The sequence below is a fragment of the Aspergillus versicolor genome, assembly GCF_001890125.1.
Source record: "Aspergillus versicolor CBS 583.65 unplaced genomic scaffold ASPVEscaffold_8, whole genome shotgun sequence".
In the NCBI taxonomy this organism is placed as follows: Eukaryota; Fungi; Ascomycota; class Eurotiomycetes; order Eurotiales; family Aspergillaceae; genus Aspergillus; species Aspergillus versicolor.
In genome coordinates this window covers 1,179,934-1,206,838 of record NW_024467531.1, presented here as the reverse complement: position 1 = coordinate 1,206,838, position 26,905 = coordinate 1,179,934, and the positions used below count along the sequence as shown (strand labels likewise).

The following is a 26,905-nucleotide window of genomic DNA, read 5'->3' as shown; positions in this document are numbered from 1 at the left end:
CCAAAAGAACAACGGTGTCGGACTCCAAAGGATAATTCCCTACTTCTCCGGCTGTATACAAACGCGTCCGGTCTTTCCGCCAAGCATTTCGCGCAGGTAAGCCACCCCTTTACTTCACTGCCGTCGGGCGTCGCATAAAAAGACTAAGGTGATTGATGGCTAACTGGGTTTCGCTATCAAAACAGAAATATGAAACCCGTCTCCCCGGTCGGACTTTAGCCAGTATCAGCAGGCAGCTCCTCGAACTGGTGAGCTACAAGCCCGCTAGAGGACTGAATGGGGAACCGAGATGCCACAGCCTACAGTACCTGCCAAACGACCGGTTGATGACAGTGACGACCCAGACTATACCAGCGAAGATTTCTCGGATCCAAAGCCTCACACCAGGAGGAAGACGAGGCAAAGACTACCAGCAAACAAGACCAAGCCCAATATGATTATTGATAGGCACTTGGACACCCGCGAGTCCGACTCTACAAGTGAGATCGATGTTGATAGTGATCCAGATGCCGGGGACATCACAGCCGATGGCGAAATAACACCAGTAAGCGATGCAGAGCTCAGTTACATAGTTTCTATCATCTTACCTAACATGTTCATCTACTGAATAGTATACCCCACGACGCAGAATGAGACGATCAGGTCTTTACCGGCGCACGTCTATGCAGTCTCCTTCAAAGCACTCAACAGCAGCTGCCACCCAAGGCCCCATCGACAGGGGCGTCTCAGATGCAGTTAGACCTGAGGCAAATGAGAACATTGATCGATGTGTCCCTCCCGCGCCGCCGGCCAAACAAAGCGAACGTCTTCACAATTCCAGCAAGGGTCTAATGAAATTACGGTCAAGGCCTTCGAATCCGGGGCCTTCAATTCCATCCGCCCAGCGACAATCTTGTCCCTTGGTTCTAAAGCTTCCAATGCCTGAACCCAGGAAGGGTCGATCTCAGGTAGCAACACACTCGCCCGCCGTCCAGACTCAACCAGACAGAAGTATGGCGGAAGAAACAGTCAACCGGTTAAACGCCATCCGGCGAAAGTGGGACTCATCCGTCGGTCCATCCTCAAACCGCACTATATCAGTGGAAATACCTCCCCTCTCTCGCACTCAGCCCGATTCTGCATCTGCTTCGGATACCTCGACTTCTAGCACCGAAGATTCCCCCGCAGTGTCATCGTCCCTCACCGGTACTACCGAACCTATCATACACCAAAGACATGGGCAGGAAAGTATCACTGCCGCATCTGAGCCGGCTGAAAGAGGGGATGATTATGCTCAACCTCCAACACCAGAAACTGGCGCCGGAAACACCATTAGCAAATCCACAACCCCGACCGCGTCAGCCGTGGGTGCAGTAGAGCCTGGGACAGAAACAGATGATGTTGCCGCGGGTTATCGGTGCCCAGACCCAGCCGCTGAACCGAATCGATATCGCTTCTACAGCGAATTAAGATCTAGACTTGCACGAGAAGCTGCCAGGCATTCAGGATCCCTAGCTGAGAGGGCACAACTATTAGCAAGAAACACCTGCATTGCGCAAATATCGGCAGATTCGTACGCGGCACAGGCGGGAGCATTGGCTGTCGAGATTAAAGGGCTCGAAGCTCGCAGGAAAGATGAGATTGCTGATTTCACCCGACATATAGATGATCTTAACAAGATGGTAGACCGGTACGAGTGCCAGATCGAGAAGCTCAAAAGAGATGCCGTCGATCCTAGGACAATACATGAGCTGAAGGCCACGTTAGAAAAGCGTGACGAGGAGCTCCGTGTCCAGAATGCCCGGGCTGAGGCCCTCCTGCAAGGAGTTACAGAGCGCGATATTCACATAAGCGACCTTGAACAGGGCATAGAAACCCTCAGCAGGCAGGTCAAAGAGCGTGATAACCGTATTGAGGAGTTCAAATCGCTTACCGGTAGTATGGATCTCAACCAGATGGTGGAGATGGTTTCAAAGATTCAGAAATGGGGAGTTGTTGATAATTCAAATACTTCGGCTTCATAGCTTTCTCTATACTTTGGATGCTCAAAATAATGATTAAATTGTTGTCTTTCTTGTTGGCTAACGTCTCGATGATTCATTCTGTACAGGGCAGTTAATATCAAAACCACCGTCTCTTCCGGGATCCCGGCGCCCGCATGAGTTCTAGAAGCTGTCGATCTGTAAATGACTGCCCATATCACGCCGCTCCCTGCCTATAGCGCCTTCTAGATGACACTTCCTGCGGCCCTGGCCACGCTCTCTGTCTCGTGTAACTTCATCGGTAATACAGAACCTGAGGTAACGTTCACTTTTTCCTAGCTACTGATACCTGAAGAAATTAACTTTCTGAATCTACCTTAATCAAGGGTCCATAGATAGTTAGTCGGACACGCGGATTGTCCTGTTTGTACGACTACCGGGCCTGCATATAACGTAAGCTATATATCGTCTTTGATGACTATTTCGACCTTTAATACACTGTGGCAAGGAGATCATTACGTTAGTTGCATCGGTTTAATATTCTTTTCTTGAAGTTACTTCGGTAGGATCACGGTGGAGGTATCTTACATCCAAAATTATTCACTCTATATATAAAAGTTGATATTGTTCCGCCGATATATATACCGACCGACAGGGATCAAACTCGCCACACACCTACGATGGCAGAAAAAGAAGCTGTCCCGACCATAGACTCTATTAAATTAATAATCATCACAGAAAACCATTTAGACTAGGCAGAAGTGAATAAGGCGCCCCAGCTGAACACGACAGGGCGATCAGCGACGGAGATAACGGGCTTAGAGGACATAACGGGACAGCCTCATCGCGTCTGACATTCGCCCCCTAACCACCACCTCACCGTTACTTTGCAACTCCAACCCTGCTATCCAAAATGAAGGTAATTATCGCAGGCGCAACAGGCTACATCGGCCAAGAAATCCTCACCCAATGTATCGCCCACCCATCAATCACCTCCATCGTCGCTCTGACCAGACGCGACCTAGACATCAAAAGCGACAAGCTCCGCACATACCTCATGAAAGATGAAGATTTCCTCTCCTATTCAGACCCGAAATTAAGAGATGAATTGAAAAATGCAGGTGCTTGCCTGTGGTCCATCGGCCTTCGCCCATCCCAGGCAGGGAACGACGAACGCACCCGCGTCATTTCTGTAGATTATCCTGCTGCAGCGGCGGCGAATATGGCAGAGATTGCGTCGACTTCAGCCCCCGGTGGGAAACTGCGGTTTGTGTATATCAGCGGTTCTGGTGTGGAGCGGGACCAGAATAAGTCGCTTTGGTGGATGGGTAATTTTCGTCGGTTGAGGGTTTGTTTCCCCCATCTTCACCTTATTGTCCACCTTTTATGTTGTTATTTGTTATGGACTGTACTGATAGACATAGGGTGAATCGGAGAATGTTCTCCTCAGACATGCTGAGGCGAATCCAGATGCGTTTGAGGCGTATATTATGCGCCCCTCACTAGTTCCGTCTACGCAGGGGACGATTCGCGATCGTGTCTGGAGCATGTTCCCGTCTGTTAGGATGGATCTGCTGGCGCGGGCCATGGTTGATATTGCGCTGAATGGGAACAAGGAGACGACGATTGAGAACCAGACGATTAATGAGTGGCCGTGAGAGATTGGAGTTTACCGGGCGTTGGAGTAATATACCTGTATATATGACCTTGCGGGATTAGATTACGGCCTGGATTCTTCAGTCTAACTGTTTACAAATGACCAATAATACGGATGATACACCACGACTCCATAGGAGAGCCCTACAGAGCCCGCCGGGGCTGTACTGTGCAGTGGCTAAGCTCAGATCGGCGGCTTGGCAGGCAATTTGGCTCAATCGGGAAAAGACGATCACCAACAGAGGAATACTTAAGGAGAAACACTTCTCGTTGTCCAGTTTATCCTATCCTAGAATCGTCTTCTTACAGCTATCGATTTCATTTAACATTAACGGCAAAATGGCCGACGGCGAAGTTGGTAGGTTTCTTCACCCCAGTCGCAGAAGCATACTGACCCGCGCAGTCCCGCATAGTCTCTATGTGTATGCACCCAACAAGGGAGCGCCCATATTCTTCACTATCCTCTTTGCGATCTCGGCAGTCGGCCATCTTTGGCAATGCTGGTGAGTAACAACTCACTGTTCAGAAGCACCATCTAACAATCCCAGCCGCTATAATTCTTGGACAATCATAGGGTTGCACCCACTCTGCGCTCTTATATTCACCACCGGATATGCCCTGCGCGAATACGGCGCATACAACTACATATACACCACAGACACCCCTCAGCAAACCATGACAATCTACATCATGAGTCAGGTCTTCATCAACATATGCCCGTACGTCAGACCGTGCCACACTTACCCCAAACCCTATTAACTTCGACAGTCCTCTTCTCGAACTCGCAAACTACCACATCCTCGGACGGATCTTCTACTACGTCCCCCATCTCGCTCCAATAGCCCCGAACAAAGTCCTCGGCATCTTCGGCGCACTCATGGGTATTGTCGAAGCAATCAACGCCTTAGGTGTGGCATTCACATCGAACCCAAAAGGAGACAAACAGAATCTCGGAAGCACCCTCATCCTCGTCGCGATTAGTATCCAGCTCTGCGTGATAACGATATTCATCTGCGTCGGCGGCCTCTTTCACAGACGATGCGTAACAGCCAGAGCCGCAGTGGAGAAGAGGAAAATCCCCATGCTCATGATAACGCTCTATACCAGCATGGCCCTCATCTTAATCCGATGTATCTACCGGATCGTCGAACATACCGGGAATACAGCGCTCGATACGGACGATGCGGAGAAAATGGAACAGCTTAGCCCACTGCTGAGGCACGAGTGGTTCTTCTATGTCTTCGATGCGGCGGTCATGTTGGCGAACTCTCTGCTTTGGAATGTTTTGAATCCCGGTCGGTATTTGCCAAGGGATCGGACTGTTTGTTTAGCTGAAGATGGAGTGAGCGAGACAGAAGGTGGGAATAAAGCTGGGTATCAGCCGACTGCTGCTGAGCTGGGGAGGGCAGCTATGCAGTTGTTGACGTTTGGGGTTTGGGGACAGTTCTTTCCACTGCATGAGAAGGATGTTCAGTCTGTTTCTTCTTGAGTTGTTTCTTTCTTCTTTCTGTCTGTCTGATTAGCGTGGTGGTATATTGTATTTTCATTTGCGTCTTGTTTCTTTCTATGTTTACCAATATAATCCTCGTCACTTAAGCCTGTAATTCATAGATGGATCCCATTCGGCGAACCAATGTTTGATCGCCGAATGCCTGGAAATCGAACATTTGACGTAACAGAAGCCGAGCTCGGCAATTGACAACCAATCCAGCTGCAGCTTATAGCTGGGAAATTATTTGACAGCTGCTTAGCAAGAAAACGCAATCGAGACTCATTGTTCTATATAAATCTCTTTTACTGGAACTCGATGCAACACCACGAAGCAACTCACGACATCACCGCCAATATGCTAACTGAAATCGACGACCTGGAAATCCACGTCCTCGTCAACGACGAACTGGACCCCATAACACCGAGCATGAACCCCGCTGTTCAAGTTGCCAGCCAGTTCATGGGTATCCCTCTCTCGCCCTTACCCGCCGGCACGCAGCGCCATGGCGCAACGATGGAAATGCGCATGGGCTGTCTCTCCTTTTAGTTTGTTTACTCCCTTCAATTCTATCAAAAGAATGTAGACTAACGACAACCAGATCGCAACAAAAGGAGGCAAAAAGCATACGCTTCTCTTCGACGCCGGACCAGAAGGCGAGGTCTGGGAACGGAATTCCCGCCGTCTGCGCTCGGAAATTGGCCAGATCGAGCATATCGTGCTGTCGCACTATCATCGCGACCACTCTGGTACGCTTCAATCCCATCCATCGAGCAACTAAAGTAAGAACGAAGAGAGCTAAGAAACCACAGGCGGTCTAATCCGCGCCATCGAACTAATCCAGGAGAACAAAGGCCCCAACAAAAAAGTCATAATGGATGTCCACCCCAATCGTCCGGATTTCAGAGGCGTCCAGGCTGGCGACATGGCTATATCGCTTGAATCTGACCCATCGTTTGCTGAGCTGGAGGCTGCCGGTGCTACTGTGGTCAAGAGTGACCAGCCACATACAGTGCTCGATGACTTCTTCAGTATTTCGGGGGAAGTACCGCGCGAGACGCTGTATGAAGATGGTATCTATGGCGGATTGCGGTACGAGAACTCTAGAGGGAAATGGGAGGAGGATACGATGATCATGGACGAGCGCTATGTGATGTGCAATCTCAAAGGTAATTTCAATTCACAGAATCCTGTGTAATGTCAATGGTTTTCTCATGATTAACCTCCACAGGCAAAGGGTTGGTCGTGTTCACAGGCTGTGGCCACGCCGGGGTTGTCAACACCTGTCGCGACGCCGTAATATCAGGCAACGGGGCGCCTTTGTATAGTGTCGTAGGTGGATACCACCTAGCAGATGCAGACGAGGCAAAGCTCGAATCAACGATGCAAGACCTGAAGAAATTTGATCCAAAGGTCATGCTAGCGGGGCACTGCACTGGATGGCGATTCAAGTGCCAGATTGCGCGCGATATGCCGAATTGTCTGGTTCCTGCTTTTTCAGGGAGCAAGTATACATTATAATAAGGTCTGTCTAGCTTGCTGGAAGAAAGAATCCATATCAAACAAATCCAAAAACAAATACCCGCAGCTGAAGCAACAATAATAATAGGGATTGTGAATGCAGAATCCAAACCAAAACTCCACTGCATTAAACCAAGCTTAATCTCGCAAACCATCACCCTTCACAAGCACAACTCCAAGGACTATCAAGCTAGCCCATATACCGGAAACCACAACACCAGTCGTATCCTTTCCACCGGGCCTATGTTCTATTGAGGCGCGGGTGGGCCGCCCTGCACCGGTGCTGTTGTCTGGGCGGGCGCAGTGGCCATGACAGGTCGCGGAGGTTGGTCTTCTTCGCCGGTCTTCTTCCCTTTCGCGTCGTGATGCTTTTTGGCATATGAGTTCATGAAGCCAAGAGCGAGACACATTTTGGTTATTTTGCTTGTTTGGTGGGGCTGTGAAATTAAGACGTTGGGAGACCAAGAGTCTGCTAACGAGGTCAGTACTGCATCTAACCAGATCGGCTGTGAAGCGTACCTGAAGCAGCCGAGGGGTTGGTATAGAGAGGAGTAAATATTGGTGAGAAAAAGATCTGGAAAGCAGGAAATCTTCAGCTCAAATACCTCAACTCTCAAGTCCTCTCTTATCAGGGGTGTTTCAGCCCCGCCGATCAGGCTGTGCTGACAGCAAACTACCACCGCTAAGCCTCGCTCTTTGCCCAAGAGGGAAGTTGATGTTGCCAAGACGGTGATCGGCGAGGCTTAAATAGGGGCTCTAATTGGTATTCAGGGGCTCAGCCAGGGCTGACGTTGTTATTCAGGCGTACCTGGGCCCGGAGCTGAGTACATACGTACCGTATATTGGATTAGGAGAGGCGGAGTTAGGGCATTTCTGTTTTCAAGCTGAGAATTATGCTAAGTCCATGCGCGAAGGCGTCTATCTGTCGAAGATAAACGGACATCGTAAATAAAGCCATAAGAAAAGCCATAAAAATAAAAAAGGAATAATGGTAAAAAAAGGATAAAAAAACCATACGCATCAAATAAATAAATGACAACATCCACCGGGAGAACGCCAGCATCCCCAGATCCAAGCCCAACACCAAATCTACATTGTACCCAAACACCACTGCTAATAGCCAAACCAACACCTTGTCCCCTTTGCAAACCGCCAACCATGTGAAATAATCCTAAACATTTTCATATCGCATCGTGATGAAACTAAAACATTGCAATGAAGCCATCGAACTGTTCGAGAATAAGAGAGTCATTCGGTGGGTCGCGATCTAGCACAGGCTGAAAGTCATTATCGTCGTTACCATTCATATTGCCAAATTGCACCGGACCATCTGCAGGCCAGCCTTCCTCAAGGGGGTTATGGGGAGAATCCTGCTCTTCCTCGAGCAAGACCTCTTCGGCATGCCCACGCAACCTTTCTTTCGTCGACCGCAGCGAAGTATCGCGGCCGGCTATCTCTGCCTCATCTCCATTGCCGCTGGGTTCAGGGTTGGCAGCTGCACTGAGTCGTGACATCCTCGCTGTACCCTGCAGTTTAAGAGCGGGGATAGCTTCTCCATTGACATCATAGGACTCTAGTCGAGATCCATTCGATGTATTTTCGGTGTTGAGCTGCAGAAAGTCTGGATATTCCAGTAGGCCTGGGTCGATAGGGGTTTCTGAGGGCTGCTGTCCGAATTGCTGGAAGTTTGAGGGAAAGACAGTGAATTCCGGTTGCAGTTCGAATTGTGATGAGAAGAACGGCTGTGCTGGACCTTGATGCGACATGTTATTGTGTGATGGTGCCGAGGTTGGTCCTAGATTATGTGCGGCAGAATTGAACAACGACGAAGTGTCAGTCTGATTGTGGATGTTATGATCAAATCCAGCGGACGTTGGTGATTGCCGATGCACTTTCGTATCCAAAAGCCCTGATCCCGGGCTTTGATGCTGGGTGTTATAGTCAAACCCACTCGATGTTGGCGTTACATCTTCCAGGGTGCTTTCGAACAGCGGAGAGGTAGGGGTGACAGGGTTGCTGTGGGAAGCTGTAGCTGTATTTGCAGACTGCGACTGCCGGCGAGAAGGAAAAGGGGCAGGGCCTTGCAAAGTAGCAGGGGCACGCTGGATAGGAGCCAGTGCCACCAGGTCTGCAGCAATACTGGTGTTGCCGCCGAGTCTCTGCACTTCAGCACGAAGCTCAATGATCGCATTCATCACGATTTCCCGGTCGTGGATAAACGGCCTCCCATGGCCGAGCTGAGAAAACCGTGGCTGTAGTCCAAGTCCATTGTTTCCCTGATCGTACTGTGCGAAAGTAAGATTGAAGCCTGTTGAGTCTGGCGGCATGGGGTACTCGGGATGCATCTGATATTGTCCACCAAATGGCAGCCCCTGCTGGTTCTCGAAAGAGGTATCGTCTGGATAGAGCTGTGGGTCAGCGAATGGGTTATTCGTGTACGATCCGTTTTCGAAAAAGGTTGTGGGGTTCTGCTGCTGAACTGGAAGTTGCTGTGAATTCCTCATGGCCAGATTCCCCCGGGCACGACCAACAGAGTCTTGTTGAGGGACTTGGGTAGAGGGACCAGCCGTAGCTACACGTCTTTCTTTCACTTCGTCATCGATACCAGCATCACTACGATGCCTTTTTGCCGGCCCCTTTGGCAACGGCGGCTGCTGGTCGGGGGTACACCATGTCACAAGCGCACCTGGATCTGACAAGGGTTCGTTGGCATTCAGGTCCCCCCGAAGAATCCGAGTTTGTGCACTGCGCTTGTTTGTAACTGTACATTGCACGCCGTTCCGGACACAGCCTTTGCATCTATCAACTCCGTTGTGCAGACAACCTGTCTGGCCCCTGGCCTATCCCAACACAACCAGCCGTTAGCAAAAGAAAAACAAAACATATGAGAGAGGCAGCCTTACCGAACATCGGTCGCAAGTCCTCCCATTAGAGCTAGGTATATGCCGATATTTGCAAATGTTCCGGACAAGCAACCCGTAATCCAGCTCAGTCCTGGTCGTCGGCATATTCCACTTATACTTCTTAATCCAGAGGTTCTCAAGAGCAGAGAAATGGTCCCGGATAACACCCCAGACCTGGCGGTTCTGCAGCCGCTTGAAGTTTCTGCGGATTACCTTTAGGTCCTCTGGATCTGGAACGGGGATGTGGAAGACATGAGTCTTTCGCTGGCCACCTCTGGGGATTCGCTTCCTCTTTTGCGGCTTCTTCTCATCAGCGTCGGGGTCGTCGTCGGAATATTTTCTCTTTATGGAACGTCTCCCTGTCGTTAGCTCGTTGAATTCCGGCTCTTCTTGGGTTTTGTGGTGCTGGAGGGCATTTCCATGGGTTGTGTTGTTCTCCTCGCTGTCGAGCGAGTTACGTGTTGAAGACCGAGTTTGCACCATTTTGCTTTATCGGTCTTTAGATCTGGGGATGTGGATAACAATATTAGAGAGAAGGGAGAGTGAAGGAAAAATAATAAAAAAAAAAAATTGGGAAAATCTGAGAGATCGAGGACACCCGCCTAGACAGAGTGTGGGTTATAACTGAAGAGTAACACCGGCGCCATAACAATGTGGTCTTGTTTGGCAGATTTGGTCGAGAACATCTCAAAGGCTTATTTATGTCCAATTATAGCATGGCTACTCTTATCTGGAACAACACCACAGGGGATGAATGTGATTGACTGAAAGGCATGGGACGTCGTCAAAGATATCAACGGTGACCAGTCTCCCATACCCGGAATCAATGGAACTGTCCAGACAGCTGTCACCAAACTCAGCAGACCTCGATGCTTAGCAGCTGCAGAACGAGGGGCAAAAAGCACCCCGCCAATGGCCGTGCCAGGGCGACATCTGAACCTGCATGAGAGGCTCATGGTCTGCTTAGCTACGTCGGTTTGTTTGACAATGAGATATTGCTAACAATACAGAGTGTGATGAGAGATTCTCCCGATCGCGAGACTGAATTGAAACTACGTTCTTATCTTATGAAACAGGAGGGCGGTTGTTGAGATAGAGATCTCTTTGTGCCTCTGTTCTTTGTTGCTGTCTGAAGATTTAAGATACAAGACACCCAAGTAAACTCCACAATGGCATATGACTGAAAGAAACACATAAGAAAATATGAAACTGGTCTCAGAATGGGGACAAAGAAAACCGAGGTTGCATAAAGACAAGTTACTGAAAGAGGGAATCCGCTGTGAGCCGCCTGATGGGAGTAATCCTGGCAGAGGGTAGAAACGGAGCTCGAGACTCCAAACATCGAACAGCTCGAGGAGAACCAGACGCCACTGGATCATCATCAGGAATTGCGGAGAGATTTCATGTCAGCCTCCTCTGACGCAGAAGGGCGCTTCCAATGGGTTTCATTTCACGAGGTCCACCGTGAACACAGTGGCGGGGGACGACGAAATGCGGAAATATGACAGTTCACATACACAGTGAATGTCACCCACCAAGAAAGATCCTATCATTGGCTAATAGCGAAATGGCTGTCTTGATGTGGGTGGAGCATTACTCCGAGTCATCAGACTGGACAGTTCGCCCGTTGATAGCCAGCAGTTCAACGTTGCTGCAGAAAATGAGCATCCGGTCAGAAGAGCTCAGGTGGGACTTACAAGACCAGCGGGGAATTTCCAGGAATAAATGGAGGAGCTCCTCTGCAGGGAGTCAACACATAATCCAACTCAATACACTCACTCAATACAGAAATGCAACGTACCTTGTGCCGTATCCGTAGTGTCTGCCCAGGTCGCGTCAGCCAAGTGCCAGAAAAGGGAAGGTCAGAAAAACATACGGGCCGAAAGTGAGATAGGACTTTTCACCGAGGCTCATGCCGAGAATCCCAACTTCCCATCCTGTTTTCATCAGTGGCGGATCCAAACAATGCGATGGCCGAGAACTGACCTTTGATCACTTTGCCCATCCCGATCTGGAAGGTAAAAGGTCTGCCTCGCTTGATGCTACTGTCAAATCTGCATTGGCCAAGTCAGAACATCAGTCGTAGGCCTAAGAATAGTAGACCAGTTGCTTTGGCCTTTATTCACATACCGGCGCCCCCTATTCCATGAACGCGTCGGATCATACAGGTAACCATGATAGTGGACAGTCACCATATCCCCTTGTTTGGGATAGTCGACGCCATTTCCAGGACGGATGATGTCCTTGATGAAGTCGATGACGCCCATTGTTCGAGTCTTGATTGATGTCGAGAGTGTGCAGCGTGTGTCGTCGGAGATGCAATTTTGCTGCTGCCTGAGGCCGTAACATCAAGCAATCAACTGACTCCGCCTCGGCGCCTCTTTGATTGGCTGATTTCCTGGTCTCCTTTGAGTTCCTGATCGGCAGAAGAATGTCAATTATCAAGGGTCAACAACAAACCTCCCTACACCTTGAACCACTGTAAATCTTCAATTACAATACGGAATCCGTTTCCTCTCTACAAACCAGCAGGCTCCAGGGTCCTCATATGCTCTCCCAGAGTGCCGCGAACCCTCTCACATCAGCTTCTGCTGAAGAAAGACGTGACCTTGCATTTTTTTTAATTATCCCCAACATTTCGCCTTTGGTTAGTGTAAGAAGTGTGAGTGAGTCGTGGCTGATTTTAATATGGTCGACTTTCCTGTTAGTATCTCCGAGGCCTCCAGGCCTTTATGTCCCGAGCCAGATCCCCCATCAGACAAAGATGGATACAAGCCCAGCAGCCTTTCACCTGAGTGGAAGTGTACTCGAGATAGTAATAGATACTACAAATGATTGGTGTGGTGGAAATGACCCTCTCTTGAGTCTTACAGTTGCTGGTTCTATATAGCAAGTTTTGCTGAAAGGGAAAGCGGATCGGACAGCACCAGCAGTTAAAGGATGTGTAATTTCACCACTATTGACCCGTATGATGGGAGGTCCAGCCAGAATGATGCCATTTTTCGGGCAATGTCATTGTAGCCAATGCAGCACAATGGGCAATCGCCGAGTGGGTGGGGCGACGGTTTGTATGTCGGCCTGAGGAATCCATCCCACTTTCCACCACTCGCTGCTTTCTTCTTCCACAAACAATCCATCCTCCATCTATCAACTCCAACTGTCCACAATGCCTGTCATCACGGACTTCCCTCTCCCCAGCTCAGCTGCAGCACTGCAGCTGTCTGCCGAAACCCCAGTCACCTTCCTCTCCTTCCACGCCTCACCCGACCCCAACACCGGAAAGCCATGGTGTCCTGATGTCGTCGCCGCACTGCCCCATCTACAGGAAGTCTTTTCCACGCCCCAAGCGCCGCAGGTTGCATTTGTCAACGTTGGCCAAAAAGATCAGTATGTTAACCCCAAATACCATTGAAATTCGCTTCATGCTAACTACCACATCAGATGGAAGGATCTCTCTAACGTTTTCCGGACAAAGTGGAATGTCAACGCCATTCCGACTTTGGTTCGCTTCGAGCTCGTTGATGGGAATGTCAAGGAGACTGGTCGTTTGGTTGAAGGCCAGACTCTCGATCGTGCACGGCTTAGCAAGTTTGTTCGTGATCGCTCGGCAAGCATATAGGATATCCAGTTTATTTTATTTTTTTTACTTTTTTTCCGCATTGATGGATACATCATGCTCCGAAGCGATGGCCCGTTATGTAGTTACGTCTGAATGAGTACTATCTACTATATTAAAACTGTTAAGCTAGCGCCTGACCCAATTCCACAGCGAGGCTGTTCGCGCGCGCATTACTAAAGAGCGTCACAGGGGCACAAGCCCCCTCCTCCATCATTGATATATTCACAAAGACCACCCGTGGAAGACCACCCGGCAGCGAACGCCCTATAACACCCCCAGATGCCCAAACCCCAAATTAATAGTTAAAGTGGTAGTCAGTCCTCACAACACATCCATTGTCGAGGTAAGAATGTCCGCACTTTTCAATTTTCGTCTCATCTTGGTCGAACATATCTTGGAGTCTGTTGGTGCACACAATCAGTAAAAGTCCTTCGGTGAACTCTACAGAAGACTTACGCCTTATACGCTTGCAATCCACTCATTCCCGGGCTGTCGTCATCGCACTCCAGGACTGCTATGCACGTGTAGTCAAAAAGCGCAACCCACTTATCAGACGAGTGGTGGTCAGTCCTTCCAGTCAACAGCTCGTATGGGTTATCGGAGTCTTCCGCATCATTCTTAAAACCTTCGGCTGCCTCCACACACATGTCTTTACTAAGGTTGTGGCATTGGGACGATCCGTCGTTATCAATAGACGTCGCACTAGGCATTGCTGTCTGAAGAGTGGTTGGGTCACCAGCCCCTGTGGTGAGCGTCATCGATAACGTGTAAACATCAAGAATCGAGTGGCTCAGCGAGGTATAATACAGCACTTCGCCATACTCGCTGTTGCTGTCAGGAAAGATAGTTGTCGTACAAGACAGTGTATCAGGCGATTCGTCGGTTGTCGATGGAGGGGGTGTAGTGGCAGGAGATGGAGAGCTTGTCTCAGAATCTGTGGCTGGAGCTGTAACAGGAACAGATGGCGATCCAGTTGGCTGGTTGGAAGATGTGCTTTCCTCAGTTGTTGATGAGCTTGTCTCTGTAGATGTAGAAGAAGTCGACACAGGAGTGGACGGCGAGCCAATCGGAGGCTTGGAGGATGAACTTGTCTCTGTTGGTGTGGACGAAGTTGACTCAGAAGTGGATGAAGGCATCAGAGATGTTGACGAGGTAATAGGAGGCTTGGGGGATGAGCCCATATCAGCGGATACTGTGGCGGAAGGTGTCCAGGTAATATATGGATCAGTAGTGTCTGCGATAAGCGCCGAAAGGACTGATTCCTGCACTTGGTACCACGACGGCATAGCAGGATCCCAGGCCAAGAACCTATCACCAATGGGTCCCTCGGTAAGTACTGGTTCAGCAGATGTTGAGGTTGTGCTAGAGCTTGTTATCCCGCTCGAAGAAGTAGTTGGCGTCGTTGAAGAAGTGGTTGGTTCACTAGTTGTTTCACTGCTCGTGTCGCTACTGGATTCAGTGGTTGATTCACTGGTGGAAGATGTAGAAGCATCGTCCGGTGTTGTTTCGTCACCACCATCATAGGGCGGGGGAGGGCCGCCTGGGGGAGGGAGTGTGCCATCAGGGAGAGCTGGCGGAGAAAAGCCACAGCACAGACCCCAAGAGTTGCCGAGGTCAGGTGAGTCGCAGAATATGGGGACTTCGCAACCGGTATTGCATAGTGGGCCAGTGCACATCCAAGCGGCCGTAGGTTGACCATCATCAACGCTTGTCTTGGTAGAGATATACGTGACGGGAGTTGTCGTGTCCGAGTTGGTCACGTCGATCACGGTCATTGGGATCGGGACAGTGGATGATCCTGATGTGACTGTCGACACGCTGCTGCCTTGCGGCATAGACGTAATGGAAGCGGGATATGTTGGTGACCCGGCAGTCACAGGAGTGGAAGAGGGGCCAGCTTCAGATGTCGATGTGCCAGCTGCGGCGTGGCTGCTACTGGAGCTAGGAGATACGGGCTCGCCGGAAGATGTAGATGCAGCTGGAGGGATTCCAGACGAGGCAGGGTTGGATGATTGGGAGGTAGCGGGAGGAATACCAGTCGAAGCAGGCCTGGTAGGAGAGGTAGCCGGAGGCGTGGTGGATGATGGACCTCCAGGCAACGCACTGCCGCTTGTTGGAGCAACAACAGGACTGTTTCCAGGTTGACCTGAAGAGGGCAGGCTATTCACCCCAGACGAAGCACGAGTTGAAGTTCTGAACGTGGAATGCGGCTTGCCGGTAGAAGAGAGGAAGCCTTCCGGATCATCTGCTCGGCTCAAAAGAGACCCATACAAGCCCCTTTTGGCTGGAGGGGCAGGGAGGGCTTTGACACTTCCGTCTTCCATGGGCCGCTGGCCCTGTTGGGAAATCATTTGCGCGGCCAGGCCAAATATGGCGTAACTGTCTGCGTTGTTCGTGCCCGCTTTCGCCAACTTCTTGCACTTCTTCCAGCCATAACAGTCGCCTTTATCTAGATCTGCAGTTGCGGCGTTCGGAATCGCATGCGTCATTTCGTGCAGCAAAGTGGCATCAAAGGTATATGCTACATCAATTGGCGTCCGCATTGGGTCGTCCAGAAAGTCCGACAATTTCTTCCAACTCCTCGCCAGGGCGGACTCGGTACCCTGGTCCTTCAAGGTTTTGATGTTACTCTTGGGGAGCTCTTTCAAGAAATCAGGACAAAGCTGAATCTCGGACGCCTTTCGGGCTCCTTTACTAGCGAACTCGTACGTCCAGGCCTGCCATCGAATCAGCTTAAAACTCCCGTTTGGGTGCTCCGGAGAGGCTAATATAAAATTGCTTACCTGGACAGCACTCGAGCTGAATATGCCATGCTTTTTGCAATCCTTATATATATCATTCATTGGCCAGTAAACACCCATTTTCGTGTCGCACACATAACCCTTCTTAGGGTTCCCGTTGCAATCTTTATTCTCGGCGAACCGCTTATAGTCGCAAAAGATGACAACTTTATCGGTCGAGAGGGCTTTGTAATCAGGAGGCGTTGTCTCAGGCTGTCCATCGTTGGTGTTGTATCCCAGAACCGACGAGAACTTGTTGAAGGCTGTCTGGTAGTTAGGGTCTGAGCTACTTGCCTTGATATCAGCGAATAGCCAGGAAACCAAGTCTGAGTGAGCCTGGGCTTTAGGGTCCCCAGGAGAATTTCCAGACGCAACATCACTGAGAGCGTCACGCCCTTTCTCGGCCAGATCAAATGCGCCCTTCATAACATCAATCACCGTAGATCTATATGTATCACAGGATGAATCCAAAACATAGCCATGGCTAGTGGCAAGCGAGCCCAGGAGGGCCAAAAGAATGGGAGTATACCTCATAGTCGCAGCCGCTCAACGATAGCTAAGCAACAGCAAGGAGGATCAGGCCGCCAATGTACGCGGTAAAGGAAGCAATTATGAAGCTTCGCATAGCGGATTATCTACCCTTCTGCTGCTCAATGGCCCCCATCCCATGCGCCGCTGCAGATGGGGGCCATGGCCGGCTGGAAATAATGATTTACATCAAAGTCCACAGACGCAGAGGGTGAAATCCGATATGAAGGTCTAAAGGGCCGCCTTTGTGTCAGTTTGACGCTCATCGTGTGGAACGGTGGCGATGCGGCGCTGCAGCATGGGGGCCGTTTCTCGCCTGAGATATGATTTGGAAGCATGATAGCGAAATAAAGTACCGCGGAGTATCCGCAATCTGCGTGGATCGTCAATCACCAAGTTCAATGATAGGATGCAGATATTGTGGGTGGTCAATGTGTTACCTTAGGCGCTGACCGGGCTCGTACCTACTAACTAGTTAAGCTATAGAGCCATTACTGAGTAAGTGTCTCCATACGCGTGGCCCAGGAGCTTAACTGCACCTCTAAATAAAACAAGCCTCTCGGCGTATCACTTGCTTCGCCTGGAGAGTCTCGAACGACCGATTGCGTGGTTATTGACTTTGTTGGTGGGTGGCAGTGCTCAGGCTGATAAACAATCACCACAACTTGAATAATTGACTATACAGGAAGAAGTAGTGATAATCAAGGAACTGAGTAGAACGAGATATAGATAACCCCTGAATATACCTGTTATTATACTAATCAAGTAATTATATGATGATCAACTGCGTAGATAATTGACATTCCGGTTTCCTTGCTGGCACTGCTGACTCTTGGCATTTCATCATCCAACACTCAGTCGGATTCGATATTTAACCAACTTCTACACTACAAGCTCTTACTCAGTAACCGCGCCCTTTTTAGTCAACTGGTAAAAGTGTTGCACTCTCCTTCTGTCCTTTCCCCTTGCATCTTCAGATTTTTCAATTTGCAGGATGTTGTTTCGCAGGCGCCGGAGATGTGGAAACGCCGAAGACATCAAGAAAACACAGAAGGACCGCAAGACCAACACACCACGAAAACTCCCCGGAGTGCGCCCCCGTGCATTGTCCAATCCACGCTCCGGCGAGCCAATACACCCGTGGAATCCATTTAGCAAATCTATCCAGCAGACATTCGATCAATCTCAATCGCCCCTCTTCCAATTACCAGGAGAAATTCGTCTGCAGATCTGGGTCGAATTCCTAGGTGGGCGTCTGTTACATATTGCTCGGGCCCCAAAGAAGCTCCTCGCCGTCGAATGTGTCGAGGAGTGGGATCCTGAGCTCGACACAGGCTGGCATTGGTGCTGGGGTAGCACACATGATCCTCTGACTCTGGGGAAAACGCCTGGCTTCTACTGTGGACCGAAGAGTCCTCATTCCGCAAAGCCGGCCAATCTGCTCCCTCTGCTGCAGGCATGTCGGATGATATATAGAGAGGCAATCCCGGTGCTTTACCAAAGCAATATCTTCGACATGAACCATGTCGACACGCCCTTGTACCTCCGGCGGTCAGTCCTGCCGAAACACCTGAATCAGATTCGTGACTTGCACTTTACCTGGGACTTCAAGGATAATATCGAATGGGCCGACGATGCTCCCTATGATCTTGGCACCTGGCGTGAGAGCTGCAACGCTATTGCAGGTCTTGCCGGGCTACAGAAGCTCACAATGCATTTAACTGGAGAGACAGATCACATTCCGGGCATGAGCGGAAAGGATTACTGGGCCCCATGGCTTGACGAGTTAGCGCGAATTAAACCAGCAATGGAATTTCGTGTCTTCTTGCGTTGGCCAGAGAAGGATTGTATGGAAGTTGAAAAAGAATGCAGATACCCGTTCAAGATATTACCAACGGTCAAGAAGGTGCTGCCGCTAGTTCAATTTGATACAGGTGGAATATAATTTTGTTCAGTTAGGACAGAGTACCAATCCTGAAGTAGTACTGTGTTCCCGGCTTTGCTGTCTCTTCTCTGCGAACTGGGGTGATTTGTGCTACGGACCTGCTCGCGTCCCCTTTGTCTATATATCCAGTTAGGAACATCGGTTCGGCAGGGTTAAGAGCGGGAGACAGCGCCAGACTGAATCTCCATACTCCGTGTGCTCTCGAACACAGCCTGGCCCGCATCCCCCTCATAAACGAGGTATACCAGGGCTCGCGATCCCTGCCACAACCATTGTGAGCCCGTTCTACCTGGCAGTGCTCTGCTAACTGATGTGGATACCGAGACGCCCATTGTGCTCCGTACACCGGTGTGGATGTCACTGTTGATAAAGGGTATTGGGAGATTACATGGACTGGAAATATTTTCACCATATGATGAGTGTTGTCTCATAATATATATATATTTGTCAACAGAGAGATAGAAGAATTCTCAGTACCTGTAGTACCACCTCACCTTCATCGTATCATGACAGAAGAAACAATTAAAATGGTCTAATAAATTCTGTAGTATTATTTCATGGATATAAACCAGGTGCGGCGTCTCTTTGTTGGGACTCGGTTATCAGCGGCTGTAGAAACCGAGAGAAGAATGAGTGCTGCGAGTTGGAGTAAGTGGGAGACTGAAGTGAAACTTCTCCGTCAACATCAACCTGTCCTCTCCCAGCTGTCAAGATGAGGATAACAGCAAAAGCCATCGTCCACGGCGCCGCCTCAGGCGAGGTGCTGTACTCGTCAACGCCCCTCAGCTTCTGGGGAGGCGTCGGACAGGACACAGGCGAGATCATCGACCATCACCACCCTCTCTTCGGCGAGAACATCAAAGACCGGGTGCTTGTGTTACCATCAACTCGCGGATCTTGCACCGGAAGCCTAGTGATGATCGAGCTGCTGGTGAACAAACTCGCCCCTGCAGCTCTTGTCTTCAGAGACGCCGAGGAGATCGCAACAACAGGAGTCCTCGTCGCGCAAACACTGCTCAGCCTCTCCATCCCCGTCTACCGAGTCAGTGCAGAGCAATTCAACACTCTCCGATCGCAGAAATATATCTCTACTTGGAGTTCTCACGGCCCCGACCTGCAAGGCAGCCAAACACCACCCCCACCACAACCGGAAGACTCGCCACCACCCCAATTACCAGATCCAGACATCACAAACCACATCTCCCTAACACCAACCGACAAAGCAATCCTAACCGGCGCAAATGGCACCGCCGCATCACTCGCCATGCAAATCCTACTTCAATACGCAAACCTCCAAAACGCCCACCAACTCACCCCAGTCTCCCGCGCCCACATCGACGCCTGCATCTACACCGGCCCAGCAAGCAACCTCGTCGCACAAACATTCCTCAAACAGGGCGCGCGTGTCGCCGTTCCCACAACCCTAAACTCTATCTCCATCGACCAGCAGCGCTGGCGCGAGCTCGGCGTGGACGAGGATCTCGCGCGCGAAGCCAACCGGCTCGCGAGTAGCTATATCGCCATGGGCGCAACCAATAGCTTCACCTGTGCGCCATACCTACTAGGAGATTCTGTCCCGCAGACTGGCGAGAGTATCGGCTGGGCGGAGTCGAATGCGGTGGTGTTTGCGAATAGTGTGCTTGGAGCGCGCACGCAGAAGTATCCGGATCTGATTGATGTCTGTATTGCGCTTACGGGGCGGGCGCCACTTGCTGGGGCACAGACGGCTCAGGGCCGGGTTCCTGCGAGTTGCATTGAGGTGGATGTAAGGCCGGAGCGGGTGGTTGCGATGGAAGATGCATTTTGGCCGTTGTTGGGGTATGCGGTTGGGAAGGTTGTTGGGGGTGGAATTCCGTTGATTACAGGGTTGGAGGGGATGAAGAGCAAGGTTACGATGGCTGATTTGAAGGGATTTGGAGCGGCGTTTGCTACGACGGCGTCAGCGCCTATGTTCCATATTGCTGGTGTGACCCCTGAAGCGGCGCAGTTCTATCCCGCTGGACTGCCGCGGATTCGGTTGACGGAGACGAATCTGCGCGCTGCGTTGGATGGGCTGACCACGGCGAGTGACAAGACAGTTGGGCTCATCTCGTTGGGAAACCCACACTTCTCCCTGGAAGAGTTTGCGCGGCTGAGTGAACTCTGCGATGGCAAGCGCAAGGTATCATCTGTGCAGATGATGATCACGACGAACCGGGAAGTCTACGGCCATGCTTGTACTGCTGGATATACCAAAATACTCGAGGCCTTTGGAGCTGAAATCGTCACGGATACATGCTGGTGTATGATCTCCGAGTCGGCGATTAAGGCAGATGTGGTGAACCTGATGACGAACTCGGCCAAGTATGCGCATTATGCACCTGGGATTGTGCACCGAGGGGTGCACTTTGGGAGTCTGAAGGACTGTGTTACTGCTGCAGAGATGGGACGAGTTGAGGACCTTATGGTAACATAGAGATAGAGTCATGAGTCTGTCATCGCCACCAAGGTCCTTGCTTGGGTATATAGATACGAGTGAAGACGTCTTCCCTCTTACTTTCCCTCGTCACTTTTTTGTGGCTTTCTACGAAGTACTGCTGGTCCGGGAAGTGGACCGGGAACTACAGGCTCTGCCAGACACTTCCACGGACCGGCAAGGCAGGAGTTGGAAACATCACCTACGGACGAGTTGGGCGAAAGACATACCGGAGAATGATTGACCCCGCGATAATGACCAGAAAGTGCGACTGAGACCGTTCGATCGGCGACGCTCGGAATGCCGTCGACCCCTCGATAGACTCCTCCTCACTTCGCCAACTCGGAATGATGCACACCGACTCGGTCGCGGGACAGCTCTCACGGTCGGAAACCCGGCCACGCGACTCAACCTCGGCCAAAATGTCGCACAGAGGACGTTGGTCAGCGATAACAGCGACGATCAAGAAGATGAACTGCACGTCCTGGATGGAGCCGTGTAATGGCGATTGTTTCGGCGACAACTTGGGTTATCGGCGTGGATGATCTGAAAGTCTCGCCAGCAATTTCGACCGAGCGCACCAATGACAAGCACGAACAAGCATAACGAGGGTTTCAGTAAGGAGTTTCTAGAGGGTTACAACGGTGATTCCATGAGGTCATGCGGGTTCCTCCATCTCCTTCGCTGCTGCAGTGGAATAATGTGGAATGGATGAAGGGATCGTGATGTCATGAAGTAGTATACTTTCAGCCCATTTATCGCTCGCCAGATCCCTCAACCTTACCAGTTNAGTTTCTAGAGGGTTACAACGGTGATTCCATGAGGTCATGCGGGTTCCTCCATCTCCTTCGCTGCTGCAGTGGAATAATGTGGAATGGATGAAGGGATCGTGATGTCATGAAGTAGTATACTTTCAGCCCATTTATCGCTCGCCAGATCCCTCAACCTTACCAGTTGAGTTGAGCTCAAGTTAATCGAGCATTCAAGCCAAGATGTCGTTCACAGTCTACAAAGGATCCCCCGACGGGATCATTGAGTCGAAATCGAAGAAACCCACTTCTCTGAAAGGCGACCAGGTCCTCATCAAAGTCACCCACTCGGGAGTGTGCGGCACCGACCTGCACTACCTATCCGCCGACATGGTGCTCGGCCACGAGGGCGTCGGACAGGTCGAGGAGGTCGGCCCGGACGTCAGATCGCTGAAGAAGGGGGACCGCGCAGGCTGGGGTTACGTGCACGACTGCTGCGGCTCGTGCCGCCACTGTCTCACAGGCTGGGAGACCTTCTGTCCGGAGCGCAAGATGTACGGAATGGCAGACCTGGACCAGGGATCATTCGCGAGCCATGCCGTCTGGCGCGAGGCATTTCTCTTCAAGATTCCCGACGCCCTGGACAACGCGTCCGCGGCGCCCCTGATGTGCGGCGGAGCAACGGTGTACAACGCTATGGTCGTCGCGGACGTCAAACGCACCAGCACCGTGGGGATAGTGGGCATAGGCGGGCTGGGCCACTTGGCGATCCAGTTTGCGAACAAGATGGGGGCCCGCGTTGTGGTGTTCTCAGGGACGGACTCGAAGAAGGACGAGGCGCTGAAGTTGGGCGCACACGAGTTCCACGCGACCAAGGGCGCAAAGGAGCTGAAGCTGGACGGAGCACGCAAGTTGAGCCATCTGATTGTGACGACGAGCGCGCTGCCGGACTGGGAGCTCTACCTGGCCGTGCTGGATGCGCGGGCGACGATCTCGCCGCTCACGGTTTCCGAGAAGCCCTTTACCTTCCCGCATATGCCGCTAATGGGGCTAGGCTTGCGTGTGCAGGGGGGAATTGTGGGCGCGCGCCAGGTGCACCGCGACATGCTAGAGTTCTCCGCGTTCCATGGCATTAAGCCCATGGTGGTGAAGTTTCCAATGACGGAGAAGGGCGTCCGGGAGTGCGTGCAGACGCTGGAGGGGGGGAAGATGCGGTACCGGGGGGTGTTGGAGGTGCAGTAGGCGCCTTTTAAGGCCTTTTCTCGTTTTGTCAGTTCTTCAGTAGTTCAGGGACCGTGGGGACTGGGGTTCGAGGGGCGAGTTTCGCACAGCGAACCGTGGTTGGCGCTTGTGCCGATGACGCCAAGTGATGACGACGCTGTCGATCCTGATCAGAATCTATTAAGTCGAAAGCTATCCCTTGCATGTCACTGCTGTCAGTGTAACTGGACATTCCTGTCATCCCTTGCTTGTAGTGTGCCTGTCCGATGTGATGTTGTCGCTGTCGCAACGGGCGTACCGGCGCCTCTACATCTTCGTAGCCCTCGTGCTGCTGCTACACTTCTACGGCGTCTACTACCACTACCACCCCAATAATAGCCCCGTCTACTCGATCGACGGGCGCATCCCCGCCGACTGCCCGTCTCTGCCCGGCCTATCCGACGTGGTGCTGGTGCTCAAAACCGGCGTGACAGAGGCACACTCCAAGCTGCCCATCCACCGCAACACCACACTACGCTGCATCCCCAACTACATCGTCTGGTCCGACTACGACGAGGAAGTCGCCGACATCCCCGTCCACGACGTGCTCTACAATGAATCCTCACACCTCCACGAACTCCCCGACTTCAACCTCTACACGCGCGTCAAATCCTACGGTCGCAATGGGCTGACCCAAATCGACCTCTCCGACGACCCCTCAACCCCCTTCGGAAAATCCAACCCAGGCTGGAAACTGGACAAATGGAAATTCATCCCCATGATCGAGCACACGTTCCGGCTCTTCAACAAACCATCCCTGAAATGGTACGTCTTCATGGAGGCCGACACATACATCCTCTGGTCCTCGCTGCTTTTCTGGCTGGAACGCCTCGACCACACAAGGCCCTACTACATGGGCAACCAGATGCAGATCCGCGATGTGATATTCGGGCACGGCGGCAGCGGGTTCGTGCTCAGCCGGCCTGCGATATCGCAAGCCGCGAGCCTGATCGACGCGCAGCGCAGCCACTGGGACTCGGTGACTGAGTCCGAATGGGCGGGTGACTGTGTGCTGGGGATGCTGCTGCGTGACGCAGGAGTGAATCTGGAATGGAGCTGGCCGATGCTGCAGATTGCGCCGCCCAAGGAGGTGGAGGCCTTTGCGGGCAAGTATAGCCGCACGCCGTGGTGTTATCCTGCCGTGTCGTTCCATCATTTGAAGCCGGATGAGATCCAGGAGATCACGAGGATGGAGAGTACTGTTGCGAGGCAGAGTCCGAAAGGTGCGAAGGAACCGGTGCTATGGAAGGATGTCTTTCTTGAGATGAACCGGCCGCGCATGATCGAGGGGAATCTGGTCGACTGGGATAATGAGGGCGAGGAGGAGCGCACGGTTGTCAGGAGTGTCGAGGCTTGCAGGCAGCTCTGCGAGAAGGACCGGAACTGCCTGCAGTTCACGAGGAGGCCTGATGGGATGTGTCTCTTTGGCAGAGATGCCCGACTGGGGGAGGCCAAGAAGGGATATGGGTCTGGCTGGATGCTGCAGAGGATTGATGCGAGGGCAAGGGCCCTGGGGACCTGTCCACAGCCCAAGTGGACTTAGCTTTTTGTATAGATATACCACTTTACTGTATAGACCTTTAATTCATGAATCATGATTCCTATATCAGTCCGAACCATCGCAGCGTCGAGTCCACCTGAGTTGGCACAACATGGCCAACACCCTCTGCAAGATACGCTTCAAAATGACTGCCATCTCCGAAAATAGACCGCGTATACCCATCCAGCGGGCTATCCTGCTCCTCTTTGGTAAGATTCACTCCAAAAACAGCCGACCACTGCTTCACCTCCTCGTCGAAGTTGTTCGGCGAGATGACCGAATCTGCCGTCCCATGCCACACCTGCACCTTGGGATAACTCCCATTAAACCCAGGCCAGGCCTGGCCCACCTCATCCTTCCACTCCGACGCCGTCTTACTCACCTCACCCTGCGCACAGGCCTGATCAGCCGTAAACGGGGACGAACCGGGCGAGCCTCTCAAACAACCATACGGAACTCCACTATACGCCGCCACCCCGGAAAAGACATCCGGATACGCCGCAGCCAGGACAAGACTCATCATAGAGCCAGACGAGGAGCCAGTCGCAAACACCTTGCTGCTGTCCCCGCTGTATTTATCGAGCGTATACTGAACCATATTGACGATAGACTGGGAATCGCTCCCCCCATTATGCGTCAGCGATTCAGCCGTCGCAACGTCCCAGCAGTGGAAGTCATCGTTGGAGCCCGGGTACACGAGGATGAAACCGTTCTCGTCAGCAGCAGGGGGGAGGTCTGCTACCTCGCTGTAGTAGGCCTCTGCAGAGCCAAGGCAGCCGTGGAGCTACTTTACTTAGCTTGGGTGTTACTTATTTGTGTCAGGGAGAGAGGGTGATACCGCGACGATGACAGCTGGAGTGTCAGCTAGTTTGTCGGGAACGTATATCCACATCTCATTGTCGCCTGGGTTGTTGCCAAAGTCGAGGACCTGGGATAGGGTTGCGGCAGATCCCGCGGTGGCGGAAGCAGATGCAAGGAAGAGAGTCGAGAGCTTCATTGTTAATGATCCTGCAGGATGTGGGGGAAACCTCTGGGGAACGGGGTGATCTTATAGAACTGCTGTCTCATGTTGAGGCCGCAGCGTTTCAGTTAAGAAGTGCCGAGCCGAGGGCATATTGGTATATTTGTTCGTTATATAGCTGGGATGCTCGGCAGATTGTGCATTTCGGCAGTTGGAAATAGGGAATTGCCGTATGGCCAAAGCCCTTGTTACTTGGGATGCTCTAGGAAGGACTAGTAGATGTTGAATAACCCTGGGCTGACACTGCAAAGTAGACTACTGAGGCTCCAACCTGATTGCCATTCTTTAGTGTACCGATATTCATACTAGGAAGATGCAAAGTTTGTGTAGCGGCTGAGAAAGAACGACCCCTTAGAGGTAAAGCCCTCTATGCCCTACAGTATCCAATACATAAACCCTCTATTCCTACGAAATGGATCGGATTAGACGGACGGGTTTAAATGTCATTCATAGTACATGCTAAGAGACAGAAAAAGGCAAAAGATAGAATGCCGCACGCCCCTGAATCCTGGTATCATAAATATCACAAACAGAACAAAATATCAAATCTCAGAAGGATAAAGAAGCCGACTGGTAACTGCATGCTCCAGCTCCGGATCCGATTCATACTCTGGGTCACTCTCCAGCCCCTGAACAGACACATCCAGCTCCCTCAGAAAGTGGACGAGCTCATACTCCTTGAGCACACCCACGCGACCCAACCGGTACAGAAAACTAGAGACGAATAACTCCGCCGGTTGCGGTTTCGTCTTCTTGAACGCGCGCAGAAATGACTTCAGCTTGGTCTCGTGCAGAGCGCCAATAGGCACCCTTCTTTTGAACGTCGCATCCTCGAATGTCTTTGGCGCATTCACTATCCGGCGGTAGGGGCTTTCTCGCGATCCTGATCCCATACAGTGGTACCACGCACAGTCGCCGCCGTCTGGGTGGTGTTCTGGGAAGCGCACGATGATTCCGAAGTGGGCCGGGGCGCTGTCGGAGGCGGGCCTGATTCCGAGGTAGAGCTGGTGCGAGATACGGGTTTTGGGTGGCTTCGGTGGTGCTGGCGGGGGGTACACCTTGTATGGGACTTTCTTGGTGCTGTTAGACATCGTGGCGTCCTGCAGTTGTGGGAGTGTCGTCGAGTGTCGTGGCAAGGAATGTGGGGTGGTTAAGGTTGCGAAGCTGGTCCCGAGACTGGGTCATGCGGGATCGACCGTACATTTATACACGCCCGATGGATTGCTTTGGCGGATATTGGCCATATTAGCCTGTAGACGTGAACGCTTGTCTGTCCGTCATTGTGTGATTGGATGCCGCTCTTTATACAGGGGTCTGATCCCTCACGGCCTCGCTCACAGTATGGGCATTCACGAATGGCTCTTCATTCCTCGGTTGCCGAGTGACGAGAGATGGTAGACATGCCCTACAGGGAGAATCTCTGAAGGGGAAATCACATCCATAATAGCCCAGTGTTATGCTCTGAGCTTCGAGCTGTC

The 26,905-nt window shown here is 51.6% G+C and overlaps 15 protein-coding genes across 15 annotated transcripts; 10 read left to right on the top strand and 5 right to left on the bottom strand.

Annotated features, from left to right (window-relative positions):
- Positions 1-289: 289 nt before the first annotated feature.
- ASPVEDRAFT_86417 (uncharacterized protein) lies at positions 290-2,003 on the top strand (the record flags this gene model as incomplete). The annotated part of the gene is made up of 2 exons (XM_040817841.1): positions 290-544; positions 612-2,003. 2 exons carry the CDS (start codon positions 290-292, stop codon positions 2,001-2,003), a joined length of 1,647 nt encoding a protein of 548 aa, XP_040670817.1.
- An 871-nt stretch (positions 2,004-2,874) lies between these two features.
- Positions 2,875-3,619, top strand: ASPVEDRAFT_136694 (putative nucleoside-diphosphate-sugar epimerase; the record flags this gene model as incomplete). The annotated part of the gene is made up of 2 exons (XM_040807319.1): positions 2,875-3,309; positions 3,386-3,619. The coding sequence occupies 2 exons, from the start codon at positions 2,875-2,877 to the stop codon at positions 3,617-3,619; spliced, it is 669 nt and encodes a 222-aa protein (XP_040670816.1).
- A 337-nt stretch (positions 3,620-3,956) lies between these two features.
- On the top strand, positions 3,957-5,106 carry ASPVEDRAFT_86415 (putative RTA1 domain protein; the record flags this gene model as incomplete). The annotated part of the gene is made up of 4 exons (XM_040817840.1): positions 3,957-3,975; positions 4,021-4,120; positions 4,166-4,336; positions 4,386-5,106. The coding sequence occupies 4 exons, from the start codon at positions 3,957-3,959 to the stop codon at positions 5,104-5,106; spliced, it is 1,011 nt and encodes a 336-aa protein (XP_040670815.1).
- A 357-nt stretch (positions 5,107-5,463) lies between these two features.
- On the top strand, positions 5,464-6,627 carry ASPVEDRAFT_86414 (MBL fold metallo-hydrolase; the record flags this gene model as incomplete). Its single annotated transcript, XM_040817839.1, has 5 exons — positions 5,464-5,572; positions 5,608-5,654; positions 5,708-5,855; positions 5,919-6,275; positions 6,338-6,627. 5 exons carry the CDS (start codon positions 5,464-5,466, stop codon positions 6,625-6,627), a joined length of 951 nt encoding a protein of 316 aa, XP_040670814.1.
- A 1,202-nt stretch (positions 6,628-7,829) lies between these two features.
- On the bottom strand, positions 7,830-10,013 carry ASPVEDRAFT_31463 (uncharacterized protein; the record flags this gene model as incomplete). The annotated part of the gene is made up of 2 exons (XM_040810477.1): positions 7,830-9,467; positions 9,531-10,013. 2 exons carry the CDS (start codon positions 10,011-10,013, stop codon positions 7,830-7,832), a joined length of 2,121 nt encoding a protein of 706 aa, XP_040670813.1.
- A 1,004-nt stretch (positions 10,014-11,017) lies between these two features.
- ASPVEDRAFT_831150 (FKBP-type peptidyl-prolyl cis-trans isomerase) lies at positions 11,018-11,836 on the bottom strand. The gene is made up of 6 exons (XM_040817318.1): positions 11,661-11,836; positions 11,517-11,584; positions 11,407-11,467; positions 11,332-11,352; positions 11,228-11,269; positions 11,018-11,181 (listed from the first exon to the last, which is right to left on the bottom strand). Exons 1-6 carry the CDS (start codon positions 11,795-11,797, stop codon positions 11,124-11,126), a joined length of 387 nt encoding a protein of 128 aa, XP_040670812.1. The 5' UTR covers positions 11,798-11,836; the 3' UTR covers positions 11,018-11,123.
- A 176-nt stretch (positions 11,837-12,012) lies between these two features.
- ASPVEDRAFT_831126 (uncharacterized protein) lies at positions 12,013-12,623 on the top strand. The gene has a single exon (XM_040817316.1). It carries the CDS (start codon positions 12,079-12,081, stop codon positions 12,418-12,420), a length of 342 nt encoding a protein of 113 aa, XP_040670811.1. The 5' UTR covers positions 12,013-12,078; the 3' UTR covers positions 12,421-12,623.
- A 26-nt stretch (positions 12,624-12,649) lies between these two features.
- Positions 12,650-13,640, top strand: ASPVEDRAFT_74483 (uncharacterized protein). The gene is made up of 3 exons (XM_040816258.1): positions 12,650-12,917; positions 12,972-13,550; positions 13,606-13,640. The coding sequence occupies exons 1-2, from the start codon at positions 12,697-12,699 to the stop codon at positions 13,147-13,149; spliced, it is 399 nt and encodes a 132-aa protein (XP_040670810.1). The 5' UTR covers positions 12,650-12,696; the 3' UTR covers positions 13,150-13,550; positions 13,606-13,640.
- On the bottom strand, positions 13,346-16,587 carry ASPVEDRAFT_831124 (uncharacterized protein). Its single transcript, XM_040817315.1, has 2 exons — positions 13,606-16,587; positions 13,346-13,550 (listed from the first exon to the last, which is right to left on the bottom strand). The coding sequence occupies exons 1-2, from the start codon at positions 16,461-16,463 to the stop codon at positions 13,445-13,447; spliced, it is 2,964 nt and encodes a 987-aa protein (XP_040670809.1). The 5' UTR covers positions 16,464-16,587; the 3' UTR covers positions 13,346-13,444.
- Positions 16,588-17,361: 774 nt separating this feature from the next.
- On the top strand, positions 17,362-18,726 carry ASPVEDRAFT_44594 (uncharacterized protein). Its single transcript, XM_040813087.1, has one exon. It carries the CDS (start codon positions 17,452-17,454, stop codon positions 18,400-18,402), a length of 951 nt encoding a protein of 316 aa, XP_040670808.1. The 5' UTR covers positions 17,362-17,451; the 3' UTR covers positions 18,403-18,726.
- A 388-nt stretch (positions 18,727-19,114) lies between these two features.
- On the top strand, positions 19,115-20,857 carry ASPVEDRAFT_55075 (uncharacterized protein; the record flags this gene model as incomplete). Its single annotated transcript, XM_040815015.1, has 1 exon — positions 19,115-20,857. The coding sequence occupies one exon, from the start codon at positions 19,115-19,117 to the stop codon at positions 20,855-20,857; it is 1,743 nt and encodes a 580-aa protein (XP_040670807.1).
- Positions 20,858-21,849: 992 nt separating this feature from the next.
- On the top strand, positions 21,850-22,848 carry ASPVEDRAFT_137391 (NAD(P)-dependent alcohol dehydrogenase; the record flags this gene model as incomplete). Its single annotated transcript, XM_040807386.1, has 1 exon — positions 21,850-22,848. One exon carries the CDS (start codon positions 21,850-21,852, stop codon positions 22,846-22,848), a length of 999 nt encoding a protein of 332 aa, XP_040670806.1.
- Positions 22,849-23,098: 250 nt separating this feature from the next.
- ASPVEDRAFT_136899 (uncharacterized protein) lies at positions 23,099-24,409 on the top strand (the record flags this gene model as incomplete). Its single annotated transcript, XM_040807337.1, has 1 exon — positions 23,099-24,409. The coding sequence occupies one exon, from the start codon at positions 23,099-23,101 to the stop codon at positions 24,407-24,409; it is 1,311 nt and encodes a 436-aa protein (XP_040670805.1).
- Positions 24,410-24,467: 58 nt separating this feature from the next.
- On the bottom strand, positions 24,468-25,403 carry ASPVEDRAFT_137574 (alpha/beta hydrolase family esterase; the record flags this gene model as incomplete). Its single annotated transcript, XM_040807408.1, has 2 exons — positions 24,468-25,190; positions 25,245-25,403. The coding sequence occupies 2 exons, from the start codon at positions 25,401-25,403 to the stop codon at positions 24,468-24,470; spliced, it is 882 nt and encodes a 293-aa protein (XP_040670804.1).
- Positions 25,404-25,854: 451 nt separating this feature from the next.
- On the bottom strand, positions 25,855-26,623 carry ASPVEDRAFT_44591 (uncharacterized protein). Its single transcript, XM_040813086.1, has one exon. It carries the CDS (start codon positions 26,516-26,518, stop codon positions 25,970-25,972), a length of 549 nt encoding a protein of 182 aa, XP_040670803.1. The 5' UTR covers positions 26,519-26,623; the 3' UTR covers positions 25,855-25,969.
- Between the last annotated feature and the right edge of the window lie 282 nt (positions 26,624-26,905).

What these genes read in the sequence shown, in the direction of transcription:
- ASPVEDRAFT_831126 (XM_040817316.1), top strand. Translation starts at nt 12,079, where the DNA reads ATGCTCTCCCAGAGTGCCGCGAACCCTCTCACATCAGCTTCTGCTGAA.
- ASPVEDRAFT_831124 (XM_040817315.1), bottom strand. Translation starts at nt 16,463, where the DNA reads ATGAGGTATACTCCCATTCTTTTGGCCCTCCTGGGCTCGCTTGCCACT. An exon ending in GGATTGCAAGCGTATAAGGC is followed by an intron (nt 13,551 to 13,605) that starts GTAAGTCTTCTG and finishes GTGCACCAACAG; the next exon opens with ACTCCAAGATATGTTCGACC.
- ASPVEDRAFT_44594 (XM_040813087.1), top strand. Translation starts at nt 17,452, where the DNA reads ATGTTGTTTCGCAGGCGCCGGAGATGTGGAAACGCCGAAGACATCAAG.
- ASPVEDRAFT_74483 (XM_040816258.1), top strand. Translation starts at nt 12,697, where the DNA reads ATGCCTGTCATCACGGACTTCCCTCTCCCCAGCTCAGCTGCAGCACTG. An exon ending in AACGTTGGCCAAAAAGATCA is followed by an intron (nt 12,918 to 12,971) that starts GTATGTTAACCC and finishes CTACCACATCAG; the next exon opens with ATGGAAGGATCTCTCTAACG.
- ASPVEDRAFT_831150 (XM_040817318.1), bottom strand. Translation starts at nt 11,797, where the DNA reads ATGGGCGTCATCGACTTCATCAAGGACATCATCCGTCCTGGAAATGGC. An exon ending in TCATGGAATAGGGGGCGCCG is followed by an intron (nt 11,585 to 11,660) that starts GTATGTGAATAA and finishes TGGCCAATGCAG; the next exon opens with ATTTGACAGTAGCATCAAGC. An exon ending in CACTACGGATACGGCACAAG is followed by an intron (nt 11,270 to 11,331) that starts GTACGTTGCATT and finishes GACTCCCTGCAG; the next exon opens with AGGAGCTCCTCCATTTATTC.
- ASPVEDRAFT_44591 (XM_040813086.1), bottom strand. Translation starts at nt 26,518, where the DNA reads ATGTCTAACAGCACCAAGAAAGTCCCATACAAGGTGTACCCCCCGCCA.